Source organism: Mauremys mutica, chromosome 7, assembly GCF_020497125.1.
Source record: "Mauremys mutica isolate MM-2020 ecotype Southern chromosome 7, ASM2049712v1, whole genome shotgun sequence".
NCBI lineage: Eukaryota > Metazoa > Chordata > Testudines > Geoemydidae > Mauremys > Mauremys mutica.
The window spans coordinates 110,926,875-110,948,617 of NC_059078.1; the positions used below are offsets into that span (position 1 = coordinate 110,926,875).

Here is a 21,743-nt window from a genome sequence, read left to right on the forward strand (position 1 = left end):
CAGTCTAGCTAGGTTTTTTGAAAAATACATCAGTGAACTACATTAGCAATTACATGGAAGCTGCATTTTCCAAGTTTTATTTTTGTAATTACTTTTAGCAATTCCACTAAAGTTATTGGATATTTCTTAAACTGCCACAATTCTATTTCCAATTATTCCTATTCATAGGAATCTTGTTTCCTACATTCATTACTCTAGATTATTTTAAAACCACATATCCTGCTCTCCAAAGTCTAAGATTTAATTTCACAAGAATTACACTTGGAAAGATTTGAAGTTACAGGTTTTCTTAAGGATCACAGTGCCGCAAAGTCTGTGAAATCTGCAGTATGGTAATCCAATAACTCAGCATTCTGTAGAAAATGGCAAAAAATGTTTAGATGCTTCTTTGGAAACTAGAGAGAACAGAAAGAAGGTATCTGGGGAAAATTTAGGAAACTACAATCCTATACAGGACACATTACCACTGATTAAGTGAGGTCCATATTCCTTGATTTAGGGAATCTGTACCAAAAGTGCTGCAGACAATTCTGAAATATGCCCTTTGTCTCTGACATTTTACATGCAGCTAGCATGGATCAAATGTGTATTTTATTCTTTTATACTTCATACGCATCAAATGACCTGGAGTAACAAATGAGATTAAAGTGATAAGATTACTTGAATGGAAAACTGGGATAAGGGTAAACAGAGTGAGACAAAAAATAGAAAGACATGAAGAGCTCTGTGTAAGATTGAAAGCTTCTCTTAGTGAAAGAGACATGTTGGTCCATTACAGGGTATTACTTCATCCACCTTGTCTCTAATATCCTGGGACCAATACGGCTACAACAACTCTGCAAATATGAATAGGCCAGAAATATACCTTGTTCTGTTCAGTACAGAGAATATAAAGAAAATTAGGGACAAAGAATATGCCACCAGTCAATTATGAAGACAGTAGGCAGGAAAGTACACTGGATGGTGGTGGTGAAGAAAGGATGTATTTCTATTAGATAGTGCTTAAACTATGAGTAAAAAAGAACTAAAACATTTGCATATAAACTGGTATATCAAAAAGTAAAATGTTTAATATAACATACGGGTTTATAGAATATCATAGAATATCAGGGTTGGAAGGGACCTCAGGAGGTCATCTAGTCCAACCCCCTGCTCAAAGCAGGACCAATTCCCAACTAAATCATCCCAGCCAGGGCTTTGTCAAGACTGACCCTAAAAACCTCTAAGGCAGAAGATTCCACCACCTCCCTAGGTAACCCATTCCAGTACTTCACCACTCTGAGTGAAAAAGTTTTTCCTAATATCCAACCTAAACCTCCCCCACTGCAACTTGAGACCATTATTCCTTGTTCTGTTATCAGGTACCACTGACAGTCTAGATCCATCCTCTATGGAACCCCCTTTCAGGTAGTTGAAAACAGCTATCAAATCCCCCCTCATTCTTCTCTTCTGCAGACTAAACAATCCCAGTTCCCTCAGTCCCTCCTCATAAGTCATGTGCTCCAGCCCCCTAATCATTTTTGCTGCCCTCCGCTGGACTCTTTCCAATTTTTCCACATCCTTCTTGTAGTGTGGGGCCCAAAACTGGACACAGTATTCCAGATGAGGCCTTACCAATGTTGAATAGAGGGGAATGATCACATCCCTCGATCTGCTGGCAATGCCCCTACTTATACAGCCCAAAATGCCGTTAGCCTTCTTGGCAACAAGGGCACACTGTTGACTCATATCCAGCTTCTCATCCACTGTAACCCTTAGGTCCTTTTCTGCAGAACTGCTTCCTAGCCATTCGGTCCCTAGTCTGTAACAGTGAATGGGATTCTTCCGTCCTAAGTGCAGGACTCTGCACTTGTCCTTGTTGAACCTCATCATGTTTCTTTTGGCCCAGTCCTCTAATTTGTCTAGGTCCCCCTGTATCCTCTCTCTACCCTCCAGTGTATCTACCACGCCTCCAAGTTTAGTGTCATCTGCAAACCTGCTAAGAGTGCAGTCCACACCATCCTCCATATCATTAATGAAGATATTGAACAAAATACACTCTTCCACTAATAATGTGATATTGGCTTAATATATTTTTTTTACTTAGACTGCTTAAACAGTATCGCCTCATATTTTAATAATTTTGCCAGTACTCATGTACTACAAAGGCAATTTAGCCATACATTTATGCAGCCTATAAGTCAGCAAATTTCCACTGTTATTGTAAGTTGCACACCTAATATGGACTGTGTTGTACATAGTTCACTGAATACTTTTCATATTACATTAGTCTAATGTATTTCTGCTTTATGTCAGAATTCAAGATGTTTACACATCTCAATTAGAAAATCAGTTTTGTACATAATGTTTGAGAAACAAGATAATGTAAATACTAATATAATGCGCACGCACACACAAGAGCAGGCAAAGTTTTCACACAACTCTGACATTCTGATTTGAGTCTAACCATGCAACTTAAGCATCATTTTAACTTATTTTTGTGAGGAATTTCTTTGGTGTCCTTCTGAAATAAAAAGGAGGAACAAGTTCATAGGAGCAGCCATACTGGGTCAGACCAATGGTCCAATCTAGTTCATTCTCCTGTCTCCTACAGTGGCCAATACCAGAGTTTCAGAGGGAGTGTACAGAACAGGGTAGCTGGAGTGATTCAACCCTGTCTTTTCCTCCCAGCTTCTGGTAGTCAGAAGTTTAGGGTTGCCCTGAGCATGGAGTTACAGCCATAACCATCTTGTTTAATAGGCATTGATGGCCCTATCCTCCATGAACTTATCTAATTCCTTTTTTAACCGAATTATACTTTTGGCCATCACACTCTCCCCATGGCAATGAGTTCCACAGGTTCCTTTTTTTTGTATTAGACCTACTGCCTATTCTTTTCATTGGGTGACCCTTAGTTTTTGTATTGTGGGAAAATAACACTTCTCTATTCACTTTTTCCACATCTTTCATATTTTATAGACCTCTATCATATCCCCCTTAGTCATCTCTTTTCTAAGTTGAACAGCTCTAATCTTTTCAGTCTCTCTTCAAATGAAAGTCATTCTATACCCTTGGTCATTTTTGTTGCCCTTCTCTGAATCTTATTTTTTATCCCTTTCCTAATAGTCCACAACATTGTTAGCTTTTTAAAGCACTGCTGCACACTGAGCTGAAGTTTTCTGAGAACTACCCATGGTAACTCCAGGATCCCTTTCCTGAGTGGTAACAGCTAATTTAGAACCCATCATTATATACATGTAGCTGCGATTGTTTGCAATGTGCATTACTTGGCACTTATCAACGCAGAATTTCATCTGCCATTTTGTTGCCCAATCACCCAGTCTTGTGAGATCCCTTTATAGCCTTTCACAGTCAGCTTTGGACTTAACTATATTGAATAATGTTGTATCATATGCCACTTCACTGTTCACTCCCTTTTCTGATCATGAATGAATACATTAACAGTACAGGTCCCAATACAGATATTTGGGGGATCCTACTGTTCACTCACCTCTCTCCATTGTGAAAACTGCCCATTTATTCCTACCCTTCGTTTACTATCTTTTAACTAGTTACCGATCCATGAGAGACCTTCCTTCATAACCCATGACAATTTAGTGTCTGTGAGAACCTTTGGTGAGGGGCCTTATCCAAGACTTTCTGCAAATCATAGTACTCTACTTCAACTGGATCATCCTTGTCTACATGTCTGTTCATACCCTCAAAGAATTCTAATAGGTTGGTGAGGCATGGCTTCCCTTTACAAAAGCAGTGTTAAACACGATTTGTTAGGGAAGAGTTATCTATATGTCCGATAATTTTGTTCTTTGCTATAGTTTCTACCAATCTGCCTGGAACTCATGTTAGACTCACCGCCTGTAATCATTAGAACTGCCTCTAGAGTCCTTTTTAAAAATCAGCATTAGCTACTTTCCAGTCATCTGGTACAGAGACTTGTTTCTGAAATGGGTTATATACTACACCGGGGTAGGCAACCTATGGCATGCGTGCTAAAGGCGGCACACGAGCTGATTTTCAGTGGCACTCACACTGCCCAGGTCCTGGCCACCCATCTGGGGGGGGGGGGCTCTGCATTTTAATTTAATTTTAAATGAAGCTTCTTAAAAATTTTAAAAACCTTATTTACTTTACATACAACAATAGTTTAGTTATATATTATAGACTTATAGAAAGAGACCTTCTAAAAACGTTAACATGTATTACTGGCACGCAAAACCTTAAATCAGAGTGAATAAATGAAGACTCGGCACACCACTTCTGAAAGGTTGCCGACCACTGTACTACACAGTTAGTAGAGCTGAAATTTCATGTTTGAGTTCCATCAGAACTCTTGGGTGAATACCATCTGCTCCTGGTGACTTAATGTTTAGTTTATCAGTTAGTTCTAAAACATCTTCTATTGACATCAATGTGGGACAGTACTTCAGATCTATCAACCATAAAGGATAGGTCCAATATGAGTATTTCCCCTACAACCTCTGCAGTTAAGATTGACAGAAAGAATCAATTTACTTTTTCTGCAATGGCCTTATCTTCCTTGAGTGTTCTTTAACAGCTTGCCCGTCTAGCGGCCCCACTGCCTGTTTGGCAGACCTCCTGCTTCTGATGATAAAAAGTTTCATGCTCCCAGACTTCAATGTTGTGAGTTTGCAGAGCTTTGAATAGAGCACATGCTAAATCCTTTAATCTCGAACTGTTTGGCTAGACACCAATCTCCTGCACATTTTTGGAATTGCACAATTTCTCCTCTAAACCTCATAGAACGCCTAAAAACTTTCCCTAACCACTTCACCCTTTATAAATCCTGCACACAGTAAACTCTTGCTTCAGTCCAAATACCTTCCGTACACTTTTCATTACAAAAAGATAGCAGCACATGCTCATGCCAAAAAGAGCATCCCTTAATTATACACTTAGCCTAAAACCCATGTGCAGCAATGTTTTCCTCTCCAAAAGGTCTCAAATTTTAACCTAATACAAAAACATGCAGAAGCACCAAAAAACCCCACAAAAGTTGAAAGAATACCAATAGAGAGATAAAACGCATATTACTACTACTGAAGAATCATTCATTTGATAAAATTCTAACTACCCATCATATTTTAACAACATTAGTGTTATTTGGTAAAAACCAAAAATCAGTATCAATTGATCTCAGTATAATACAGAAAGTAACTGTAATAACTTTTGGGCCTCTGTTCTTCAGAAGAGGAATGCATTATTCTCCAAATCACTTACCACAGCGCCTTGTTTAACACAATAGCCAGCTTTGATAACAGCATTGTCTGGGGGAGGTTTAGCACTAAAGTAAGGAAGGTGGCTTTGTGACCGTTTCAAGTAATTTCTGTCACCTCCTTCCCCACATTCATTTAATTCTTCTCTCTAGAATGAAGGAGAGAAAGGTTCAGGATGTTCAGCATTTGCTCTAAAGCCCAGTGATATAAGAACAGAAAATGAAAGTGTATTCAGTTCCCTAAATTTGGTATTTGGTCCACCCTGTGCCCACAAACCCCATCTCTGATTTGTTTAGAAGCACCAGATACTTGACACTGCAGTATAGCAGTAATATCAATGTGACAATTATCTACATAAGGCCTACTGGAGTACTCCAGGAACTGCTCAAAAGTACACAGTTTGAAAACAGATTATAAACGTATTAAAACAGATAAAGCAATTAAAAATAGTATGTTGAAGACCTAAGAAACAAAATCTTTACTCCTTTTAAAAAAAGTTAATCCATGGAGTGACTTTGTTTAGGAGCAGAGCAGTCTAGATAATTCCAGTACTATGATTAGGGCCAGTCATGCAAGTCGTCAGAACCACCAATCCCCCAGTGTGACCCAAGAGGATAAAATAGTACACAGGGTGTCAAACTCAGTAGAATTACTGTGTATCTACTTTTAGATACAACCATTACTAACTTTATTTTACATCAGGTTTCTAGCACACCATTTATAAAAATCTTGGCTTTCTGAGCCAATCAGTATCTTTCCTTTCTCCGTTGCAAAATGCAAAAACAAGTATACCAGTGAACTTCAGTAATCGACTAACTTGAACACTGCCAGAAACTCATTTCACGCCAAGAAATTCAAACTCATATAGGGGGTCTAATTCTTGGAAGTAAAAAAGTCAACATTTAAAAGTATAATCTTTCATACAGTCACAGAAAAGAAAAACAGTCGAATGGACACCTAGATACCATATCAGGTAAATATTTAAAAAGCAAGCTTATGAGAGTATGAGTCTTCTGGATGAGGATGGATGGGGTTGACAAATTTATTATTGATAAAATGTACGTCACAGTATCCTGACAAGACAGACACATAGCACAACTCTTCCACTAATAACATTTCCTTACTTGTTATGAAGTAGGTGTAATTACCTGAGTAGGTGTAATGATGGGAACACCACCAACAATTTCTGTTCTGTAAGACACTTGTTTCTTTCCACCCGGATTTTCAATTTGGCGATTTGGGTTATCAGGTTGACACAGCAGATCAGACTGCTTTGGTACCTGAAAAGTTAGACATGATGAATAATTTGATGTTTTCCCCTGTCTTAACGCTAAAAATAAAGCTGGTAGTCCCCATGCTCAGGTACCTAAAAAGCCTCAGTTATTATTCAAGCACTCACATTCAGTCTCCAGAAGGATTTCTACAGCTAGTTTTTAATTCTAAAGAAATCTCAATAGGTAACTGTTTGCAACAGATTTGTGTTAGACATCAGAAGAAAACTGATCTGTGATTAAGACACTTGACGGTGACTCAGGAGATCGGGGTTCACATTCCAGCTCTGCCGCAAACTCCCTGCCTAATCTTCAGCAAGTCAGTTTCTCTGTGCCACAATTTCTCATCTGTAAAGTAGAAATAGTTTCTCCCACCTTGACATTTAGCTCTTTGGGGCTAGGATTCTTACTATATGTCTGAACAATGCTTAGTACAATGGGACCGCAAACCTAGTTGGTCACTAGGTACTACTGTAATGCAAAGAGTTACTATTCATACAAAGCTATAGTGTCGATGTTTGACAAATGTCTTTGCAGCTTGATGCAGCATTCTCACCCAAAATGTAATGTTTAGCATGAAGATATTTAATTACTATGAAACAATATGAACTTAACTGAAACTTTGCTTTAAGTTTAATATCTGGAGCAAGGTGAAAAAAGTTATCCATACTGTTCAAACTGCTTTATAGAATGACAAGATACAGATTTGTACTTCAATGCAAAATCTTCAGGGCTAAAGAATGCAATGGTTAATAATCATTAACGTGGAACTTTGGGGAGAGGGGTGTACAAATTGCAAAACGAGTTTGACAACAGGATCCAAAGATTAGTATTTCACTGCAACTTAAGACACATTAAGAACTGTATGCAGCCCTTATGCAAGTTACTCAACTTGATACACTACTGTAAGAAATCTCTGGACATTAGCTCACCCTGAAGCAAAAACTGGCACTATTTCATCAAGGAAGGGCGATAAAGGGTGAGGTATGCTATAGGAGCTACACAAAAGGCAAATGGGACTATGCTGAGTAATACCACTTACCTCTTCATTTGCTCTGAGTACTGATGGGGTAGATCACTGTATCACAGGAGCACCAAAGAAAGAAAATAGGAGATCTAGTATTTTCCAAAACAAACAGGAAGTGCTGAGGAAACTAACTTTTAGGAACAATCTCTAAAAGGTGTCTGAAACTGACATCCAACCTTTGCAAAACAGGGTTATCTGGTGAAACAATGTTCAGGTAGTACCTTTGAGAAATACCTGAAGTAAAAGCAGTTAATGTTCCACCTTAGCCATTTTCAAATATGGCTATGTTTATCCCAGTTTGTTGGAATCAAAAAGTTCTAAACCATCTGCTCCAGCCACCAGGCCCAAAAAAATCTTGAGAGCTTTGTTACTTCACAGAAAATCAAGTCATTAATGGTTGCAAAACAAGCATCTATTTATTTGATAATCGGGAGAAGCAGCTATTCCTTTTCTTCTTCACCTTGTTTGACTGTGCTCCTTGTGGCTCAGTGGAAGCTGCAGTCATGATGGTGCCTCTGCATCTGAATTGTCTCCCACAAGCATCTGAAAATAAGTCCTCTGGCAAAGTCTCATATCAAGACCAAGTATTTAAAGGTTTTTAATATTTGAATGCTTTTGAATAGGTCAGTCTGCTAAAGCTGAGCTAAAAGGTGCAGGCTCTTCAGGAGCTTGATTCTGTCTGTTCTTGAGTTTGTGCCAAATCTGAAAACTGAATGGTTTTCTATCCTTGGAAGCAATACAAATGCATCTTATTTCAAAAGGTAACATCTTTATCACTTGGATTAGCCTGCTTTCAAACAAATCAAAACCCCAAAACAAGAGTCAAGAAGGTCCTATCTAGGAAAGGCAGAGCAATCCAAAAATATCAGATGTATGGCTGATGTAATAGTTTCAATATTGTATGTCTTGGTCTGGAGTATAATCAAGGGAGCAACTTCTTTCCTGTTCTTCAGAAGAGAAAGTATTTTGCTTTATGAGCCTTACAATTCTTAAATCTAATCTAATCAAAAGCTCAGTTATAACAGCTTTTACTTAAACACAAATGCAATGGGGAAAAGACTACTACTGCTGAGTGGCTTTGATGTTTAGGTACTGGAAATAATCTATTGAAAAGTGGATGTTGAAGTTTCCAAGAGTCGTGACAGCAAACTATTACCTAGGGCTGTTTGCTTGCAGAAAGTACAGCTGAATTATTCACTGGATAAACAGCACTAATTAGGAATATGCTTAATTCTTTTGATAGCTGTGCTCCTAGAGCACACCAAGATACACACAAAAAAGAAGAAAGGCAATGCACCCTGTGTCATTCTAGATTGATGTTTGTTAGCATAACCTGAGGCACAGTAAAGTGCAATAATCTGAGGATTAAGTGTGAAGTCTGAAGGATTTATTAATTGACTATGCTATAGATTGAAGTTAAAGTATTACCTTTGTATCAATCTAGTTGCTAAAAATCAGTCAAGCCTTCTACAAATCTTGATTAATTAGATTCCAATCCATTAAGTCATTTATGAACTTAGTTCAGTGAAGGTTCATATTTCCAAGATTTTAACAGAATTTCATGACCTTCTCAATGTAATTTACAATAATAATATTAAAGGTGAAAGTTAATTTCAACTTTGTTCAAGTAATGAGGGGGCTCAACAGCTGAACAACAAGAATGTACATTATTTTCTTCAATCCTGTATCCGGCCTGTGCCATCTTACCCCTCCTATGAGGAACAAAATTCTCTTTGACGACTCCTCTTTGGTACTAGTTCCAAATTTTGTAGTTGGCAATTTTAGGACAACATGGCAATGTGTGGTTGATTTAGAGATGTCATAAAGATAAAAATATTTTTCATAGAAGAAAAATATTTCAATGGAAATATCCTTAAATATATGGAAGGAAATTGTGGGCTAGATTTGTTGGTCAGATCCAGTTTCTTTGTTCCACTCTGGCGGTGCATGGGTTTGTAATGCCTATGGATCTTTTAGATTGGGAATACTCAGAATAGCCAGTTCCTGTACCACCAACTCCTACAGCTCCCAACAAAGGGGATATATGTCAAGAATAAGGCCCTCAAAGTTACCGCAGTCTAGGTTTCATGATTGGTGTAATAGCCCTCTCCAGGGCTATAGCTGGCCAGAGTAGTTTACAGCCATCCTGGAATTGGCCTCACAATCAAGAAGTTGCAACTAGTTCCTCTATAGCACCTCACCACACACTGCACCCAGTCAAAACTGGATACTACAAAAATTTGTCCCCATATATTCAACTCCTTCATTGCTCATAAATAAGGCCCTACCAAATTCACAGTCCATTTTGGTCAATTTCATAGTCAAAGGATTTTAAAGTAGTAAATTTCATGATTTCAGCTATTTAAATCTGAAATTTCATGGTGTTGTAATTGTAGGGGTCCTGACCCAAAAAGGAGTTCTGGGAGGATCGCAAAGGGGGGGGGGCGTATTGTGGTACTGCTACCCTTACTTCTTCGCTGCTACAAGTGGTAGTGCTGCCTTCAGAGCTCGATGGCCAGAGAGCAGCAGCTGTTGGCCAGGAGCCCCGCTCTGAAGGCAGTCCGCTGCCAGCAGCAGTGCAGAAGTAAGGATGGCATGGTATGGCATTGGCACCCTTACTTCTGTGCTGCTGCCTGCAGAACTGGGCCCTCAGTCAGCAGCCAGCACTCTCCGGCCACCCAGCTCTGAAAGCAGCAGTGCAGAAGTAAGGGTGGCAATACCACGATCCCCTGTAAAATAACTTTGTGACCCCCACCTGCAACTCCCTTTTGGGTCAGGACTCCCAATTTGAGAAACTCTGGTCTCCCCCATGAAATTGGTACAGTATAGGGTAAAAGCACACAAAAGACCAGATTTCACACCTGTGATGCGTTTTTCATGGCTTGGAATTTAGTAGGGCACTACTCAAACTATATGAGCAGAACTCAAGAACGAAGAGAGTCGAAATATGTACAAGCAGTATGTTTTTATGCCCTGTAGTCACATGGTCTTCCTATAAAATGCTATGTCTGCTCCTCTCTCTCTCGCACCCTCTTTCACTAGTCAGGATGCATTCTGTGAATGTGCAGCCAAAGAATTTTCCACGCAATCCTTTGTCACTGAACAATGCTCCAAAACCTCAACTTTCATTTTCAAAAATGTGTCATGTACTTATGCTTGTGAAGAAAAAGCTTTTCAAACATGAACTAAATATGAAGTAAAACAATGTTGTCTTCCATGATCTTTCACATAAACTTAAACAGCTCAGAGAGATGGCCTGTCTCCTTTATCCCAATTCCTCCAACACTACTTCAGATATTAAGAGCTCCAGTTGTCCCCATTCCACTGCCAAAATCCCCAGCTCTTCTCCCACTGTCAGGGCTTCTATAATGCAGTTATCTATTAAGATTAACACAGATCTGTGGCACGTTAGAATCAGAAAATGAAACTAGAGACAGCATAAATATTTAAATAAAAACAGGAGTTACTGTATAGATTGTATTATTTTGTCTGAAGTTATTAAAAATCTTTTTTTTTTTAAAAAAACACTGAAAAGCTGTTGCAAAGTTACCAGTATGTCACATTAGAACGTTGTAGCACCCAAGCATGTTGTGACAAGTTGGACCTAAATTCTGCAGCAGAGCATGAGGGGCCTTGATTACAGTCCATGCTTGAATCCAGGATTTCTCAAACTTTATTGTTCCACAACCCCTTTCTGACAACAAAAATTACTACATGATCCCAGAAAGGGGCACCAAAGCCCTAGCCCCTCCGCCCTGGGCCAGGGGCGGCGCAAAGGCCGACCCCCTACCCTCCTGGGGGAGGGAGGTGAAGCCAAATTTTGAGAGCTTCAACCCTGGGTGGGTGGGGCTGTAACCTGAGCCCCACCACCCAGGGCTGAAGCCCTCAGGCTTTAGCCTCAGCCCTGGGTGGGGCACAGATTTTTGGCTTCAGCCCCAGACCCCAGCAAGTCTAACACCAGCCCTGGCAACTCCATTAAAACAGGGTCACGACCCACTTTGGGGTCCCAACCCACAGTTTGAGAACTGCTGCTTTAACCCAACAGAAAGAAATTGATTCTGCAACCCAGCTTCTCCCACAGTTCTGGATGTCTGGGCTGCAGCTCAGAGGCAGATCAGTGTTTTGGCACCATACATTCTGACCATTGCTCCTCTATTCCCTCTTGTCAAACAGATTTTCTGCAGCAGCAGGCTGTTCAATTGCTCCTGCCCTCATTCGTTATTTAAATTTTTTCTTCTTCTCAGCTTGGGCAGTAGTGAGCAGTTTCATCTTTTCAGCATACTGCTCCTCCCTGGGTCAGTTAACAGTTTGGTGGTTTAACCCAGCCTGACTCTCTGCTGCAGCATCTCCCTGCCTGCTCCTCTGCCCCTATTCAGGTATGGCAGAGAAGCCAAGTGATGTGAAAGCCAAGTGATGCTTGATTTGCAGAGCAGGGAGAGGCTCCAATAACAAGGAGGACCCCAAGCAGTCAATTCAGGGGTCCCAGGTTACCCCTGAAGAACAAAGAGGGAGGTCTGTAGGGTCACAAGTCTGTCTACCCTACCCCTCGCCACAAGTCTTAAATAACTGGGCTTCTACCCTTTCCCCCCAATTTGCCCAAGAGGGCCCTGATGAGTCCCCTCCACCCTCTTGGAAGGGAATGGTTTCCAGAGGGGGGGTATTCAGACATAGATCCCTTGAGAGGGCTTCAGACCCTAAGGAAGGCAAGTTTTAAAACGCCTCAAAGCAAAAGCAGAACTTCTACACACCCAACACATCCAAAAATAGCTAAAAAAGCTAAAAGTAGACAATAAAGGGGAAAAAAACACAACAGAAAATCCAGGAGGTACAAGTTCTGGACTTCCCCCTCCTCTTCTCCCTCCCACTGAGGAAGGCAAGCTATTGGATTTAAAGAATACCTCAGAGGTTTTCCCGCCATGAGAAATTCCAGACTATGTGCAGTAAGGCTGCCTTCGCAATTCAAATTCAACCTGAACAAGAGTTAAGTCTCAGAGTAAATTCTTCCTTAAAATCCTCTCAAGACTGCAATACCCTTTCACCCCTCCTTTGAGGAAATGATTCAGGATTAAAGGAATAAGCCTGAAAAAGGCAAGCACATTAATAAGAGCAACCCTCAGGTTCTACATCATTCAAAAACTGAAGGACTCTATTGCTGAAATGCCACTGGTTGATGCTGCTGTAGCATCTCTTGCAAGGGATATGGTAATTCCCTTAAAAGGCAAGTTCTACCTCAAGGACTTCACAGAGGGAGGCCACTCTCAAAAAGGGACTTTGAGGCCTCCTCTGCCACCCTCAATGCATCCCAGGTTGCTATCCGCTTTGCTCTCTCCTGGCTAGAGCTCAGAGTCCTCAAGGACAGAGATCACCTCAACCTTGGTTCAATTTTAAAGAAAGTCTCCCTAGCAACAGGATTTGTAGCTGACACCTCAATGGATACAATAAAGTTCTCAGCCTAAGCCAAGGATTCCAGCCCAATAGCCAGGCACCACCTATGGCTCCAATCCTGGAAGGTGGATATCCACTTCAAGCAGGTCTTATGCTTGGCCAGGATCTGAATTGAAAGGCAGACTGGCTCAGCAGGTGCAGGATCAACAATTTTAAGTGGTGCCTGAATCAGAAGGTTTTCAATCTCATCTTTCAGACATTCAGCCTCGCATCATACGGACACAGAGAAGTTGAAATACTTCACCAGGGAGACAATCCCAGATCCATCGGGACAGATGCCTTATCACACAGTTGGCCAAGGACCTACTATATACATTGCCACCCTTCTGAAAGTGGTCCAGAAAACACAACAAGAAATGGTTTGTAGACCATATAGACCTGAAATTGGAGCCTCTACTCAAGCTTCTCTGGAAATCAGACAGTTTCTCACAATGTTGTGTTCTTCATCCAAACCCAGAACAGCATCAGCTAACAACCTGGCTATTGAAAGCAAAGTGCTAGAAGATCTGGGTCTGTCCTCCAGAGTCACTAAGACATTGCAGTCCTAGAGGAAAGCATCAATACTGAAAGCGTACTTCTCCATCAGATCCAAAGTCAACAGTTGCCAAGAGCACAGTGCAAATCCCAGAAATCCAGGAAGCCCAGACATTTTGGATTTTTTCCAAGAAGGCATAGACAGGGGTCTTCATTCCAGTACCATTGCATGTCAGGTGTCTGCTCTTAATAGCACTCTTTCGCAGGATCCTTGGGATCTCTGGAAGATAACCCTCGCGTAGCCAGATTCCGGTGAGCAATCCAGTTAGCCAGACCAGAGGCCAGGCCACTTTTTCCAAAATAGGGCAAGCGTTAGGGGCCTCAACAACCATTCCTTCAAGTCTTTGACTTCCATGCTGGCATTTTGCTAATCCATTAAGACTTGTTTCTTAATAGCGGTCATGTCCGTCAGACAAGTGTAGGAGCTGGCAGCCTTATCTATACAGGAGCCTTATTGAGTGTTCCACAAGGACAAGGTAGTGCTCAGGATGACAATCCTTTTTCCCTAAAGTTAATTTCTTCTTCCATGCTTTCGAAAAGGTTCTTCCTTTGTTCTATCCAAAACCACTACATCCAATTGAAAAGACGCAGCACACCTTAGATGTCAGAAGAGTGTTGAAAGTCTCTCTCAAGCAAGCAAACAGAGTCCATGAGATCATGCTCTCTCTGTGTCCTTCCACCAAAAATGCCAGGGACACAACATCCAAGTCCTCCATTGCTAAGTGGATTAGACTGTGCATTAGGGAATTCTACAAAGCATCAGAGGCTCCTGTTTCAAGGCGCACTCCAGAAGATCCCTAGCAACCTAATGGACTGAATAAGCAAGTGCGCCCACTGAGGAAATTTGCCAAGTGGCAACTTGGTCTATAGCTAGCACCTTCATTAAGCAATTTAAGGTGAATTGTCTGCCTACCTCCTCCAGGCAGTAACCCAGAAATAATGCACACTTTAGAGCGAGCTTATGAAAAAGAGGTGGTACTTTCTTTCCTACCAAATTTTTTTTCTTAACCCTCCCTACATCCAGTCACTGCTCACTACTTCCCAAACATCCAGAATTATAGGAGACACAGGGCTGCAGAACAGAAAATTTCTTACCAATAACTCCCTTTCTACTAGCAGCTCCCACACTTCTACCCATTCCCAAAGGCCAGACATTAAATGAAATCATTACCATGAGTGTCTTTCTTGGTCTAATATACAATTATTTCATTACATTCAGAGTATTCGTTAATAATGTTACGTAAATGTATAGATTTAGAATAACTCATCTGGTGGCAAGTGGGAAAAGAGAAGGAATGGCCATAGCACACAGCGCCAAAATGCTGATCCGCCTCCATGAGCTGCAGAGTAGAAGAGAGCAGCTCAGATGTTCAGAATTGCGGCAGTCACTGCTAGCAGACAGGAAATTATTGGTAAGAAGTCTTCCAATCATACCAACTTGATCACTAAGAAAAAAGTTGCCAGCTTACATGCCCTCTCAGCTGCCTCTGAAATCTTTTTTCAATGAAAGTGACCCTCTGGACCTAAACCATGAGATCCTGGGTATCAGTGGTTTTCCCAAATACAAGATATTTTTGTGAAGTCAGAAAGGTCTGCCATTAGCTAACATGTAGAGAAGTTTGATCTAGCAGGACTTAAAAAAGCTCAATCAACTCTTTTTGCCTGCATTCCCCAAATATTATTGTAGCACTCAGGAACCCTAGTCATGGACTAGGACTTCATTGTGCTTCATAGCGCTGTACAAACACAAAACAAAAAGAGGTCCCTGCCCCAAAGAGCTTACAATTTAAGTATAAAAAAAACAGATGGATTCAGACTGACCAACAGAGAAGTACAAGGAAACAATGAGACAGTATTGGTCAGCAGGACAGTTGTCTCATCAAACTAGCATTCTAACCACTGCCAAGATATTTGTAGGCATCATGACAAAGGGCAGTTTTAAGGAGGGATTTGCAGAACAATTAAGTGGCTTTGAGGATATTTACAGGGAGCTTTTCCCAACCATGAGGTGCAACATGGGACAAGGCACTAAAGTGCTTGTTTGAAAATTTAACCAGTGGTGAACGAGGCTGGCATTGTGAGTCAGAGGTGGGAGTAACCTCTCAATAGTGAATCAAAAAAATAGATAGCATGGGGATTAGCCGTGAAGGGCCTTGAAGTAGACTAATACCAGGAGCACAAAAACAGTCATTTACCTGGACAGATGGGAAAACAGACAGACATTCTGCCTTTATTTCTTTTACACTCTTATTGTATGCAACATATTACCCAGGTGGGCCATTTTGCTACATGGTTCAGGATTTTTTTTATTTTTTTTTAAATACAGATGCTGTACCCCTGATCACTGGGTGCCCTAGGTTGTGAAGGCACGTGGAGGTGTATGTTCTGAGCAGGCCTGCTCCTTGATTCTCAAAACATCTTGTATGATAAAAGTGACAAACCTCTGCCATGCCCTGTGGTTCTGAAGCTTGATTTCCCCTAAGGAGTCTTTCAAAGCAGAGTATTTTCAAAGGAAGTATCTAGTTTTAAACACTAAACAATCTACAAGTGAGTGAGTGATACCATGTTTACCAATTTGGTATGTATTCTACTAATTTGCAGACTGACAAAAGTAGAGGAATTATATATTTGGGAAAAATGGTATTTCCCAATTCTTTCAAAATTAGCTTATCTATAGTACACACAAGAAAATTAGACCTAGTAGCAGTTATACAAATCCTACACAACATAACTAATAAAGCTAGCAGATATCAGCACTACAAGACTTGGATCACTAAAAATTATTGAAATTTGGCCTTTTAAAATGTATATTTTTTGTATTAAAGAATGCCATCCTCAGAATAATTTTATTGAGTACATACATTTGAAGAAATCCAACATTTGCAAAATAATTTATAAAATACCACAATGAAGTGTCGTACTAATCTTTTCCACAGTACATTACACACATAAATACACCAGTCTGATAAAACCAGTACGTGTTGTGCACATATAAATTCCTCTTTTGATGCATGGGCAGCAATGCACTTGAATCAGACTTTTGCCAGAAGTACCACTAGGTGGCACACACATCCCTGCTCTCCTCATGCCCAACCAAGAGTATAAAAGGGGCATATCTACTGCCTCCTTCTCCATTCCTTCTCACAGCTTATGCCAATATTAACCGAAGTAGCAGAGAGGATCCTAGAACGCATATGTGCACAACACATCTTGAAGAACAGTGACTGTAGGTAACTAACCATTTTTTTCTTCAAGTGATTGTGCACATATACATTCCACCTTAGGGGACTCTGTAGTACTTCTCTTACAGGTGCTGGGACTTCAGATAATCTGAAAAGAGACTGCAACATGGACTTGCCGATCTGGCATCATCACCAGAGGCTTGAGTGATGGCATAATGTCAGGAAAAGGAATGTACAGCCAACCATGTCTGTCACCACTACACCTATGTCCATTATGGGAATGTTGCTCAGAAAGGCTGATGAAGTGGAGTTGGCCCTGGTGGAATCAGCTGTTACTCTAGTGCAGAAGATCATAGCAAAGCTTGAGACAGTCAGAGATCCACGGTGATATACGCTGTGTTAACACTGACTGACCTTTGACCCTTTTGGCATAGGTTATGTAAGGCTTACTAGAGAGGTTCTGAACACCGTAGTGGTATTGAGGTAGAATGGCAAACATCTGAAGTATAAAGTGTTTCCTCTACTTTGAAAGAATGAAGTGTGACCGGAGTAAAGTGTCGCTGGAGGGGCTATATTGAGAATGCTCAATCAGGGCAAACTGCAAAGAATAGGGCAGATCCCCAAAACTGGTGATCTATTCTTCTAATTAGATTCACCAAGCCAGTAACAAAACAGTTTCTGTACTATCTTACTGGTTACCCAGAAGCTAAAATATATTTCCCTTTAAGCAATCCAGTCTTTGGCTCCCATCCAGACAGTCAAGTCCATAAACGGAGGGTTACTTAAAACCTTATATAAAAGTTCTACCAATCCCAAGAGATCGGACACATTACTCACCAGGTCAATGAATATTTCAGATCTTACCCAAATACACAGCAATAGCCAATTCTTATTAACTAATCGAAGATTTTTAAAAAAAGAACATTACTATGTTTAAAAGATTATACATACAGATATGAATAAAGTTCTTAGGTCAGTTTCACAGCAGAGATGGTGAGGCTGCTGCTTTGTACAAATCCTTCCAGAATCAGCTAAATAGATTATATATAGGCAGTCCACGTATAGAGTTTGTTCAAATTCTTCCATGAGAATTTGCAGGGATAATACAGAAGAGACATGGAGTCCTCAGTCTTGCAACTTGAACTTCCTCTGACAAAGTTTAAGCAGATCTGAGATAGTAAGGATCAGGTCCCAAAGTTTTTATAGCTGAAGCTCAGCTGATAAACCTTTTAGAAGCAAGTGATCACAGCAGGCATTCAGCAGGTCTATATTACCTATTCTTGAAGAATAGGTAATATACATTGTTGCTTTGAAGTAAAACTACTTCTTAGGCACACATTGGTAACTAATTGCCTTCATTAGCATAAAGCAATTAACTATTCAAATGGTAACTGTTCATAAGTAGTATACTACAAACTTAAAATAGAAATGACGACAATATTATACCACAAGTTTCATCTAAACGTTAATTTTTTTTAACTCTGCTAAACTCAAAGTTTAGCTTCTACACGTTAATTAGATTACCTATATCTTGTTAGAAGCTTAACAGTGTAAACAGACAATAATATTTGGGGAATGCAGGCAAAAAGAGTTGATTGAGCTTTTTTAAGTCCTGCTAGATCAAACTCCTCTACATGTTAGCTAATGATATAGTAATGAAACATTACAGGTAGGAACCAAAGTTTAGCTTCTACAAGTTAATTAGATTACTCTGTTAAGCTTCTAACAAGATATAGGTAAACAGACAAATGCACTTAGTATCTACTTCTGATTCTCGACAATACAGTCTTACATTTAACGAACACTACTCATTTAGCATGGCTTTGCTAACTACCTACAAGGGAGGGTCCTGTATTTAAGTATTACCATTTAAATACTTTTCTAGTATATCCTTAAAGGCTGATTTTGGGTCATTTAGCCTGCTGGTTGCTTAACCCTCACTGGCTCAGTGTCAGTTTAGGAAAAAATACTAGAAACTGAATAGATTGATTCAATTCAGGTAAAGAACTTTGGCATGAACTTTGGATGTGGTCTGAGAGGCACATTAACCTTAGGGTAGCCATTGATTAGACCTTTCAAAAATCTGGAAGCCCAAGAGGGCGGCGGCGGGGGGGAAGAACACCTCTACTGGCATGTGAACTGCAGAAATGCAAGCCAGGTGAACCCTCATGGAATTGATTGAAAGGCCTGATTACTTCAGTTGTATCAAGTAATCCAGTGTAGGTGTAATGTCCATGCAATGTGGTGACAGGTGACAGAAAATCTCTTCCACTTTGCTACATAGATAGATCTAGAATCCTGTTCTGATAAATAGCCGAAAACTTAGACATCTTTGGAGACACAGTTTTCCCACTAGCATTTAGCCAGAAATCATCCATGCAATGAGGTGGAGAGATTGAAGGTTGGGGGGTAGAGACTGACCTTGATTCTCAGACTAAGTCCTTTAGCAGAAGAAATTAATTGGTGGCCTAATGGAAAGTTAATGCAAGACTGTGAACCAGCACTGACTCAGCAATGGCTTGGCTACTAGGATCAACACTGCCTTCTCTCTTTTCAGTTTTCTGACTGCCCTGGGAATTAGAGGAACTGGATAGAATATATATTAGCAGCTGACCAGACATGAAAAAGAAAAGCATCTGTCATGGAACCAGGAGCGAGGCCAGGCCTGGAGCAAAACCTTCTGCACTTGTTCAGGTTGGTGGTGAATAAATCTATAATCAGATATCCCCTGCTGCTGGAAGATCTGGAGAAGGATGTCCTTTCTGACAGACCACTCATGATGGTCAACAAAAACCCTGCATTTTTCACTTCCAGGATATAGAAAGCTTTCTGTGTCACTCCATTTCTGATGCATAAGTTCCATAAACAGATTGCCTCCTGACACAACTGAGTAGATCTGGCACCTCGGGTCTGTTGAGAGGACACGTGGCACTGGAGTTGTATATAACCACTTGCACTACCCAATTCTTGACGGTGGGCATAAAGGTCTTGAACACTGGCTCACAGTGCCAGCACATGTATGTTTAGAGAGACTTCTTGAGATGACCACAGGCTTGTGCATTCAGCATGCCAAGATAAGTGTCCTAACCACTCACTGATGCACCCATTACTAGAGTCATGGCTGGCTCAGAGGGTAGAAAGGAATACCCTTGCAAATGTTCCATGTCCCCAACAACTACTCCAGGGTCTGAAGCATTTGTGGGGGTAAGTAAATATGCATGATGATGAGGTAAAGTCTGGCATGCAGTCACTTAAGTGCACAATGCCACATGCCCAAGAAACGATAAGCAGGAAAGTTCTGATGTGAGTGGGTTGGACTTTAGGGTTTCAACCAGAGACAGAGCAGGTTGAAACCTGGTCATCACAGTTGTAGCATTAAGCTCTGCCCCAATGAATGTAATATGCGGTGTCAGCTGCAACTTTGACTTGTCGAAATTCAGTTTCAGGGCAAGATGATTGAACAGCTGTCTCAATGAGGATGTTGTACTGCACATGGACTCTTGAGGCACCACATACTAGCCAATCATCCAGGTAAGGGAAAATTCAGACCCCCAAAGGGATGCAGGTAGGTCACTCTTATTACCATGCATTTTGTGAAGACCCTTGGGAAGACAACAGAGTCTCTCCTATTACAAAGCGAAGGTTCTTCCTTTGGCCAGGATATATTGCCACATAGAAGTATGAATCCTGTCAACTGAGGGTAGCATACCAATCTCCGCTCTCCAGGGAAGGGATAATGCAAGAAAGGGTAACCATCTATAATAGAAATAAAATCCTTCCCCTCTGACAACAAGGAACCTCCCCTATCGCTCCCAACTTTATAAGAGACCGTAGTTGGAGCAATACAATCTCATGAGATGGATCCCAAAAAAAGGGACAGAAGATGGTGAACTGGATAACGTATTTCTACTTTGCAGTGCTGAGCACCTGCTTGTCTGATATTATTTCCTTCCAAGTGTCATAAAAAAGTAATAGGCATCTTCCAAATGAGGTGGTAAGTGGTGAGATCAGTATGCTGTCCCTGAGTAAGCAGTCAAAATGAATGCTGGGGGGCGGGGGTCGTAGATGTCTGGTGAAAAGGGCTTGTAGCAGATTACAATGACTGACAGCATTGAGAAGGCTTGGACCATGTACAATCCTGGAAATACAGTCTATAACATGGTTGAGCCTCCTCTTTGTAACTGGAGTATAGAACCGTAGCAATAAAAAAAGTCACCCAGGAATTCTTCCAAGTACACATGGTAGCATCAGTCTTAAAACAGAAAAGCTTAGACCGCCTCAAACAGCAAGTCCTTGATTGTTCTTTGCAGCTTATTTGGTATTCAGGAGGCCTGGTGCCAAGAGAAATATCTCAACAATGGTGGTGGCCATGGACCAAGAAACTATCTGCTGCGTTGGCAGCTGCCTTAAGTGAAGTTCTTTCTGTGATATGACCTTCAGAGACTAGAGCCATAAACTGCTCCTTATACCGCTCTGGCAATTTTTCTGCAAACTCAATGATTGCAGAAAAATAAAGTTATACTTCAACAGAGCTTGATAATTGGAAATCCTTATTTGGAGCACTTCTGTGGAGTAAGCCTTTCTCCCACAGAGAAAGAGTCCTGTGCTCATCACCTTTAACAGTGGCTTTAGGATGTAAGTGGTGGGAGCACGCTCATGGGCTGTCATAACCACCAGAGTCAGTATTGGTATGAGTTAAAAAATAATCAGTGTTCTTCTGGGGGATTTGATATCATCTGTCCATTCTTTTGGCACTTAGTAGTATTGAAGTCAGGGTCTGCTAGGGGGTTTTTGAGGGCTCCAGCAAGGACTCGTTAATTGGAATGGCAACTCTTCCCGGAGCTTGGGGTCTGCAAAACATCAAAGAGGGTATGTAGATTCTCTTGAAAGACTTCCATTGGCACTCACAGCAAAGTGGATGTGACGTTATTGACACGAACTGTGACCGTAAAGATCGTTGTTGCAACCACGGTCCTATAGTTGCACCAAATCTTGTACAAAGGAGTTCAAGTAAGGTGTGTATGAAAAGGTTGTAATTTGCTGGTTATGA

General features: G+C 40.8%; 1 protein-coding gene across 4 annotated transcripts in view; it reads right to left on the minus strand.

Annotated features, from left to right (window-relative positions):
* PLEKHA1 (pleckstrin homology domain containing A1) overlaps nt 1-21,743 on the minus strand; it is an 87,409-nt gene that overhangs the window by 22,865 nt on the left and 42,801 nt on the right. For all 4 annotated transcript variants that reach the window (XM_045024763.1, XM_045024761.1, XM_045024760.1 and 1 more), the window contains exons 6-7: nt 6,383-6,514; nt 5,239-5,382 (exon numbers count right to left, since the gene is read on the minus strand). In XM_045024763.1, coding sequence (XP_044880698.1) covers nt 5,239-5,382; nt 6,383-6,514 — 276 coding nt within the window. The remainder of the gene's footprint in view (nt 1-5,238; nt 5,383-6,382; nt 6,515-21,743) is intronic.